Source organism: Microtus ochrogaster, chromosome 2, assembly GCF_000317375.1.
Source record: "Microtus ochrogaster isolate Prairie Vole_2 chromosome 2, MicOch1.0, whole genome shotgun sequence".
Classification (NCBI taxonomy): Eukaryota; Metazoa; Chordata; class Mammalia; order Rodentia; family Cricetidae; genus Microtus; species Microtus ochrogaster.
This window is the reverse complement of record NC_022010.1, coordinates 39,630,378-39,639,960: the sequence shown is the minus strand read 5'-3', so window position 1 is coordinate 39,639,960 and position 9,583 is coordinate 39,630,378. Positions and strand designations below refer to the sequence as shown.

At 35.9% G+C, this 9,583-nt stretch overlaps 1 protein-coding gene across 3 annotated transcripts in view; it reads left to right on the top strand.

Annotated features, from left to right (window-relative positions):
• The window catches only part of Atp13a3 (ATPase 13A3), a 79,738-nt gene that overhangs the window by 24,919 nt on the left and 45,236 nt on the right, over nt 1–9,583 (top strand). For 2 of the 3 annotated variants that reach the window (XM_005344801.3, XM_005344802.3), the window contains exons 3-9: nt 514–614; nt 2,538–2,711; nt 3,280–3,462; nt 3,677–3,747; nt 5,255–5,335; nt 7,327–7,396; nt 8,722–8,856. In XM_005344801.3, coding sequence (XP_005344858.1) covers nt 564–614; nt 2,538–2,711; nt 3,280–3,462; nt 3,677–3,747; nt 5,255–5,335; nt 7,327–7,396; nt 8,722–8,856 — 765 coding nt within the window. In that variant the 5' untranslated portion in view covers nt 514–563. The remainder of the gene's footprint in view (nt 1–513; nt 615–2,537; nt 2,712–3,279; nt 3,463–3,676; nt 3,748–5,254; nt 5,336–7,326; nt 7,397–8,721; nt 8,857–9,583) is intronic. The other variant, XM_026785378.1, reaches the window with a different exon arrangement.

Below are 9,583 nucleotides of genomic sequence, written 5' to 3'. Positions count from 1 at the left end.
ACCTTTCCGTTGTGGATTCACAGTGTCAAATTTTAGGTCATGGGGCTTGTGTGGTGAGGCCATCCCACCAGCTCTCTACCCTTGTTTTAAAGCAGCAATAGTCTGTGGGTATAAACATAACTATGTGGAAGGTAGTTTGGACAAAACAAGAATAATAGGTTCCCCCTAGGACCTGAGACTCGGGTTACATGTCAAAGCATGATTTTCCTCCTGTGGAATGGGCCCCAAGTACTATCACAAAGTAGTTAGTTTTGTACATAATAGTCATGACCCTGTTGTACCCATGAGGATGTTTTGCCTGACAGGTTGGTATTGTAGTGAACAAAATCCATATCGGGGTAAGACTGTTGATAACTTCTCTCCAGTAGCACCTTCTGGTGCTAGGAAAGTTCTCCACACAGAGACAGTTTATAACTGAGTTGCAGCTTGATTTGTGTGGTGTCACCTAGTTGTGGTGGGCAGCCAAGATCTGTTTTTAAAGAAAGGCAACATTTGTTTCTTTTGTTCTTGCAGTTATCTTCACCTGTTGTGTGAAGCACAGCACCTATCAAGCCTCTGTAGAAATGGACAAAGAAGAAAGGAAGACTATCAACAAGGGTCAAGAAGATGAAATGGTAACTATCTTTCATAATTTCCTAAGGAGTAAAAAGATAAAATGAAAGAAAAACCAACATGGGTTGGGGTACAACCTAGTGGTAGAGTGTTTGTCCATTTAATGTTCTGAGGCTCTTGGTTTGATCCCTAGTGAAACGCCTATTCATGATACATGGATATGAATTTTTGTATTCTGATTTAGTGTGTGTGTGTATGTGCATGTGCGCTTTTGCACGCATATTTTGTTTGTTTTAAGCAAAGTCACCATGAAGCCCTGGTTGAACTGAAATTTAACTCCATAGACCAAGCCAGTTTCAGTCTCATGAGTTCTACCTGCATGTGCCTTTCAAGTCCATGGATCAAAGGCACTTGCCTTTTTACCTGGTTTGACTTGAGTGCTTTAATTGAAGTGGTTGTTTTTGTTGCTGTTTATTATTATTTGTTTTTGTTTTATGAGACAGAGTTTCCTCTGTGTAGCCCTGACTGTCCTGGAACTCACGATAGACCAGGCAGCCTCAGAGATCCACCTGCCTCTGCCTCCCAAGTCCTGGGGTTAAAGGGATGTGCCGCTGCCACCTGACTTGCTTATTTTTAAAATTTTAAAAATGTATGCTTTATTATTTTTGTGTGTACATTAAGTACGTGTGTGCCGTGGGGTGCATGTGGTGGAGGTCAGAAGACGACTTTCAGGAGTTTTCTGGGCTTTAGGGATTAGAGTTCAAGTCAGCAGGCATGCATGGCAAGAACATTTGTTCTGATACATCTTACGGGCTCCCCAAGTAACCTCCCAAGTGCTGAGATTATAGGCATGTATCACCACCATGTTAAGGAATAAGTTTTAATATATCTCGCTGCCATCAGATAAACAAATTTCCACTGCTTACTTGACATGTATACTTCATGAAGCCTTTGTCAGTTTGAGGTGTTTTATTTGGCAACCACTGTGGGTGGGAATTCAAGAATATTTAAAAATAATTTGGGTTAGTAAAGTTGATCAGTTACAGTGGTATTGAAACAGTTAGCAAGTTACTTTTAAAAAAATCATCTAAATGTAATGTGCCTGGCGTAGTAATACATGCTTTGTAATCCTGGATGCAGGGCACAGAGGCAGGAGGATCATAAGTTGGAGGCCAGCCTTGGGTGCATCACTTATCAGTGTGAGACCCCGTGTCATGGCCAGCACTTTTAATGTCTGAGCCATCTCAACAATCTGAGATCCTCATCTCAATTAGTCAGTGAATGTAGTGTCATAAAATATGACGGAAGTAAAAAAGACTGGTGAAATCCTGATACCGAGAGTAGTTGACAGCAATGGAACACTTTGGTTTTGACAGAGGAAACTGGCTTGAAGGATCTAGAAGAAATACTGATATTTTTACAGTTTTCTGTAAGTCTGAAATGGTTGCAAAACAAAAACTTTTAAAAAAAGTTTTAAATGAAACGATAAAAGTTACAAGGAATGGGACTGAAGAGCTTGCTTGGTGGTTGAGAGCACTGGCTAGTCTTCAAGAGGACCCCAGGTTTGATTCTCTGTATCCACATGGAGACTTGGATCCATTTGTAATGCCACTTCCAGCGGGCATCCAGAGCCCCTTCTGGTCCGAGGGCACTGCACACACATGGTTTACAGTCACATGGGCAAAACATTTCTACACATAAAATATATATGATTTGCTATGTATCTTTGAAACAAGTTTATCTGTCTTATTTTCTCATTAATCATACACACACAGTTGAATTAGTAGCAAATAATTTATTAGACATAAATATAAATCATGTTCAACAAATTTTACTCTTAAATCTGAAATTTTCAGTAAGTTTTACTGAAAATAATATAAAATAATCAGTTGAGAAAATAAAATTTATATAAAAATACATATCTTGGAAATAAGTTTATCTCTAATCATTTGCTCATTAATCTTGTGATTGCCATTTTTGTTCAGGAGATACATGGCTATAACTTATGCCACTGGAAGCTTGCCATGGTTTCCATAGGAGTGATTTGTACTGGTGGTTTTCTCCTCCTCCTCCTCTATTGGATGCCTGAGTGGCGAGTGAAAGCCACATGCGTTAGAGCTGCAGTTAAAGACTGTGAAGTGGTGCTGCTCAGGACTACTGTAAGTCCATGCATGTATTACTAATAGCTGGTTGATTATTCAATAATGTCTTTGTGTAAGCTGTTCAGAATAAGTGACTGGGACTTTGGAATGTTTAGTATTTCTCAGGTATGACTTTGAAATGAATATTTTTGTGGTGATAAGGCTAAAAAGTCTTAAATAGGATGAGGCTATCTTATAGTTCTTTGGGGCCCCGGGGGATTATTAGATGCTTAATTGTCTTTTAAGGTCCTGAGTACTGACCACTCATTGACTAGGCCAGGTTTGACTGTATGATGTTATGTCTTAAACAATTTTTTTAGAACCCTAGTTTAAAACATTTTATAAGAGGCTGTAATAGTTAATGTTTATTATATATGTGAGTAAATTAAGGCTTGAATTTTGAACTTTTATGGAATCTGTACTGATGGTGTGCTAAAAGTTGATCATAAATTTTTCATGTTAAGTGAGTAGGAAATGATATTCTCTCAGCAAGAGATGACTAAATTTTTAAGTAATAGACTTTACATAAAAGTACAGGCTGTTAATGTGCATAACTTACTTTTAACCTTTCTCCCTTTCTTCTAAGGATGAATTTAGAATGTGGTTTTGTGCAAAAATTCGTTTTCTTCCTCTGGAAAATCAACCAAATTTTAATGCAAAATCTGTAGTTAATAAGGTTTCTAATGGCCATGCTGTTCATTTAACTGAGAATCTGACTGAAGAAAATAGATTCGAGATGAATAAATACTCACAGACTCAGTCCCAACAGGTACTGTGATGGATTATCAAAGCTTTTTTGAAAAACCATAATGTTCTACATTATCAAAGGTAGATCATAATTTGCAAAATTATACGTGAGCTAAAATTAGATGCATTGTAAAATATTTGCCATTAAATAAAATCTAAGTTTAATAGAAAAAAAATGACATGTTATGAGAAGTGATGATAAGCCTTGTGATGTAATATTTATGTGTGTTCTACAGATGCGTTATTTCACCCACCATAGCATAAAATATTTCTGGAATGATACCATTCACAATTTTGATTTCTTAAAGTAAGTATTTTTCTTTTGCTTAGAATATATTATGAACATCTTGAAAATGCATTTAAAAAAGCTGTATTCTAATGTTACATCAATTCAGAGAGACTTATTCTATTACCTTTATTCACTTATAAAGTGAGTTTCACCTGCAACTTGTACCTTTGAAAAATTTACATAAAATTTAGAAAGCTCGTGCTTGCCTATGGAACATGCTTGTGATGCTAGCTGTCAGGGAGGCTGAGGGGCGTGAAGAATTTTAGAATACCTCACAGCTTAGGTTTTCTACTTGTTTTTTCTTGTTATTTTATTTTACTTTGTTTTGAGTGTGCATTGGGTTTAGGATTGAATCTGGGACTCACACATGCTAATAAGCAGTGAGTGACTGTTCCACCGAGCCCCTCTCCCCAACCCTAGAGCTTTACCTTTTCTGTATTGTTAGTCTCGTTCATTTGTAGTCAGAGAATCATGGAATACTTACTTAGAAAACTTTACTAATGAGAAAGAGCACTTGCAACTGTGTTACCTTTGATAGGACAAATTGGAATAATCCCTTATTTTGTTTTGTGTGTATAAAAAAAAGGATCAAGAATACTTAAGATAATACCTGGAAATGTTACCTGAAATACTAATGGGCCTGATGGTTTTCTCATGCCTGGTTCTAAAGTTGAAGAACCATCACTTTAAGGAAAAATGCTGATGTCAGATGCCGATGTCCTGCAGTCTTGTTAAACACTGAACTGCTAGTCTGTCTTTGAATTGCATTCTGGAGAAGTCATCAGCTCTGATGGGAAGAATGTCTAATATAATTGTTTGGTCTCTGCCAGCCATTGAAATTTGTAAAATTTAAACTTACCCTAATGACATCAACAAATTGTAGAGCTTAGCTTCCCTGTATGTAAAATGTAGAGAATAAGGAGATTAATATGTTTAATTCTCTTGGTTTAGAAATGTTTGACTGGTAACAGTTAAAATAAGTAAAATTATGTTTTTTTGGGGGAAAACATCCTAGTTAGGATTGTTCTAGGTCTTAGACATTTATGGTCTATATTTGAAACGAGATATGTAGTAGTAGTTCAGGAAAGTATTTATATTGGTGCATTGTGGAAGAAAATGAATAGGAATTCTTCATTTAAAACTAAATATAAAGGAGAAACAGGATTAAAAACCAAGTCTTGTTAAGAATTCTCACTAGTTATACTTTATCTGAAGTTTTATTAGTTTTATTGCTGACTCATAACCTTTGAAAACTGTTAAAGGATAATGTATATTTACTTACATAGTATTATTTAGAGCCATGACATACAGTGGATAACATAGCTGTGTTTGAGACTTATACCAATTCATTGTTTTATTTAAGACTTCGAGATCTTAAAATTCTCACGATTTCTCATTTTGTTGTTAAGAATTTCTAAGAAGTTTGTAAGGAAGTTACAGTTTTAAAATCACACATATAGCAAAATGAGGCGTTAATATGGATATTTTAAACTTTGTTTAAAGTAAAAACTTTGGATTTATTTAGGGGACTGGATGAAGGTGTTTCTTGTACATCAATTTATGAAAAGCATAGTGCAGGACTGACAAAGGGGATGCATGCCTACAGGTAACTTTATCCAACTAAAGTAGATCTGTTCTCAAAATTCCTAAATTCAGAAGTGTATATTATGTAGCCAACTCTGTACCGTATAATGTAGGTACTTAAGCAAAACATGCTGTTAGTTGTGCCCTTACTGATATTTTGAGCAAAACTCATTTAGTTTAAGAATTATAAGAATATTAAGCTAAAGTTAACTATCCTAAAGTTTTATTATTTCATCAATTCTAAGATGCAAAACTCATATTTTCTTGTCTCTGAAATTGGAATGTTGTTTAGTGTGTGGAGTGCCATTCTCAGTCACGCATGTTATAATGGAGTGTTCTGTAAATTAGCAGAACCTTAGATTTTCTGACATGGGAAGTGTAAGCATGAGCTTGGATTTCCCACCAGGAAACTATAAACTGGAGCCATGCTTTTTTGTGTGTTATTGGTTAAAGTATAAAAATAATGCCAGTGTATTACATATTTTAAAGATAAATGTAGTTTTTGGATTGAATTGGAATTTTTATTGTAATGTGTTTTTCAATGTTTGAACAAAAAATTCAGACTTAACACTTTATAAAAGGCTATAATTATAATAGCATACAAATCATTACAGGAGATTAAAATGAAGAACCTGTGGGTTTTAGAGGGATGAGGGATCGGGTAGAATTTACAGCCTTACTCAAGCTACAGCCTACACTGAGGCACGCACCCCCTACCTCCCCGGATTTTATGGGGGGGGGGCTTTTATTTATTTTTAAAAAAATGACAAGGCCTCATAGTTAAGCCTGACTTCACTCAGTATGTAGTCAAGGATGGATGTCTTTGTACTCCTGGTCTTACATTTGCTTTCCAAGTGGTGGGCTTCCCGGGAAGTACCACACCATGCTTGGTTTATGCCGTCCTTTGGCATTGAAGCCAGGGTCTTATGCATGAATGGCAGCGGCTCTGATAGTGGAGCAGCAGCATCCCTGTCACTAAGCAACTTTAAGAAAGTGTTTTTCTGAAGGATTTCAAGGGTGCAGTGTTTTGAAATGAACTTTGTTAGTAAAATATTCTCCCTAGGGGAAAAAAGTAGAGTAAGATTCTTCAAAGAATTTAATTTCTTATAAAAGTCGTAATTTAAATCTCAATACAGTTTGCTCTGTTTGGGGACTAGAGAAGATGTCTTAGTGGTTAAGAGCACTTGCTCTCTCCCAGAGGACATGGATTTAGTTCCTAGCACCCACGTGGCTGTTTACAACTAATTGTCTGTAATCCCAGTTCCAGAGGATCCAATGTGCTCCCCTGGCCTCCGTGGGTATTGCATGCATGTGATACGTAGACACGGGTAGGCAAAATGTATATGAAATAAAAATGAAAATCTTTCAAAAAAAATTGTCAAGAAGAGAACTTTAGTCAGTTGTCGTGGCTTACACCTTTAGTCTCAGGATTTGGGAAGTTGAGACAGAAGGATTTCCATGAGTTTGAAGGCAGCCTGATCTATGTAGTAATTTTCAGGACAGCTTAGACATAACAAAATGAGTCTTTTACTTACATGATTATTGACTAATAAGAAAGGTTCTTGTCATAGTAAAAATGAGACTCAAAATGATGTAAACTGCTAAAAAGGTTTACATCATTAGAGTAGGTTATACTTAGAAAGGTTACCAGTATCGACTGCTTTGGTTTAAATAGCATAGATAGCTTTTTAAATTTTATTTGTTTTGTTTTTTGTTTTCAAGACAGGGTTGGTCTATGTGTTCCTGGCTGTCTTGGAACTTGCTCTTTAGACCAGGCTGGCCTCGAACTCACAGAGATCTGTGTACCTCTGCTTCCCAAGTGCTGGGATTAAAGGTGTGTGCCAGAACTACACAGGAGTTATTTATTTTTTATTTTTTAAAGTAGAGAACTTTAGTCATGGAACATAAGGTTTTAAAAGCAAGAATCGTAAGAACAATTGGCCTTACTTATATCTAACATAATTCTTTTCCTAAATCATTTACTAATACAGTTACCGTATTTTTCTGTCATAGAAAGTTAATTTATGGAGTAAATGAAATTGCTGTGAAAGTGCCTTCTGTTTTTAAGCTTCTAATTAAAGAGGTAAGACTCTGTGTAACTAATAGTATGTGTTCCCGTCAACTGGGAAGAGTCACGTGTAAGGACACAGTCTTGGTTTTCTGCTTAACTTTGCTTCATATTTTACTTGTAAAGTTAAGATGGAAAATTTGTTATCTGGTAGAAAAGTATTTATAATGTATATAATTTTGCATTTTTATTACAGATTTCTTTGTGTGTGTGTTTCTATCACATCTAATATAGCTTCTCATTCTCGTTGGTCCTTTTCTCATTTCATGTGGTCTCGTATTGGAAATGAAAGGAACAGTGTTAGTTCTTGTAGTGAGGGTTCGTTTATAACTGCCTTGACTGTGTGAATAAAGGATTATGACTATGTAAAAGAAGTTAGTGAATAACTGCCTAGCCCAGGAAGGCTTGCCAGTCTTTTGTTCTGGTTTTTGGCTTTAGATGGATACTTTACTAGAAATATGAGTAGCCATTTGATGCAGCTTGCAAAAATAGTTTAGTGTGCTGACTGAAAAATCTAGGACCAAAAAGAAAAAAGTTCCTGATGGTAGTGGTGCACACCATTAATCCCAGCACTTGGGAGGCAGAGGCAGGCGGATCCTTGAGAGTATCTTATTGGTAGCTGTCTTTGATTTTTACCTTGAAAACATTTCTACCTGCTACTTGTTTATGGATAAAGTTGGAATAATTTCTTAATATTTAATTTAGGTTTGAAGTAAAATGGTACTACATACATGAAAGTGCTTAGAAAGGTACAAAGCAGCAGTTATAAAAGACATTGGGAGGGAATTAAGGGAAATGAAATACCATTTTATAAAGTTCATGACCAGGGCTTTGTAGTCTTACTTTTATTTGAGAATAAATACCAAGAAGTTTCCTTTGAGATAACAAAGCAGTTTCTCCGTTATCACATATTTATCTTCTCTTTGTCTGTCAGTGAACTTTTGAAATATAAGTAAATTTCTCTTTGGAGTTCATTAAAAATAAACATTTGTTCTGTTTGATTAAAAGTTTTGTTTTAGCCCAGAGCACAAAATTTATTACAAATAAATTAGCTTTTTAACCAAAAGTATAATGCAGAATAGCTAAATTCATACAGGTGAACTTTTTCTAATTGAATCTGTATTTGCCTTTGGTATGAATATAAATGAATGCAAATAATTTAAGCTTATTGACTTCAATTTTTAGTATTTAATGGGAAGCAAGAATACAGAGCCCATTCTATAAGTATCTGGTTGTCTACATCTCTGGTGAAATGGTGAAGAGGTGAAGAGTCTACATGTTTATACATATTGCTATCCTATTTATGCCTACTGATGTATCATCCTTTTTGTTGTTTTTAGGTTCTCAACCCATTTTACATTTTCCAGCTGTTCAGTGTTATCCTGTGGAGCATTGATGAATACTATTATTATGCTCTAGCCATTGTGATCATGTCTATAGTATCCATTATAAGCTCACTATATTCCATTAGGAAGGTAAGTCAGAATTTCTTACATTTTTCAGGAGTATATTTGCATTCTATGGTAACTTGTAAGTTTTTTAGAATGCTTAGTACTTGGTATAGAATACATTTAATGTAATATTTCCAAAAGTACACATACAAACTTCCTTTTTTTTTTTTGTTTGTTCATTTAGACAAGATAGCTGAGAGGGCCAGGGAGCCAGACCAAAGCCATGACAGGTTTCTAATAGTCCCCGGCAGGGACGTGTTTTGATTTACTGAAGGTGACTGGAGCTGAGCAAGGAATTCTCCAGAAAACTACAACTCAGGGGCAACCAATTAGCAGGTGCTCCACAGCCTTTTGTTGGCTTAGCACATGACCATAGCTTCTTTATAGCTAAAGATAGCTTTCTCTACCCTGCTGCTAAAACGTCCCTAACCACTAGAGCCACCTACAGTACAATCAGCGCCCCCAGATTAATTTCTCCTCCCTGGAATTCCCCTAATCTGTCATATAAAGGGGCCTGCATACCTCTTGGGTGGTCGCTATGTGCTACCCCAAAATGTTCGCGGTTTTTTATATATAAACGTTCTTGCTTATTGCATACGTAACTTTTTTGGTCTTTTATGAGCTTCTTGCAGACCCTTTCAGTAACTAGGGTAGCCTTTAACCAGTCTTTATACTTTACGCTTGGTCTTGGACATATTATTTGTGTGTGTGTGTGTGTGTGTGTGTGTGTGTGTGTGTGTGTGTGTGTGTG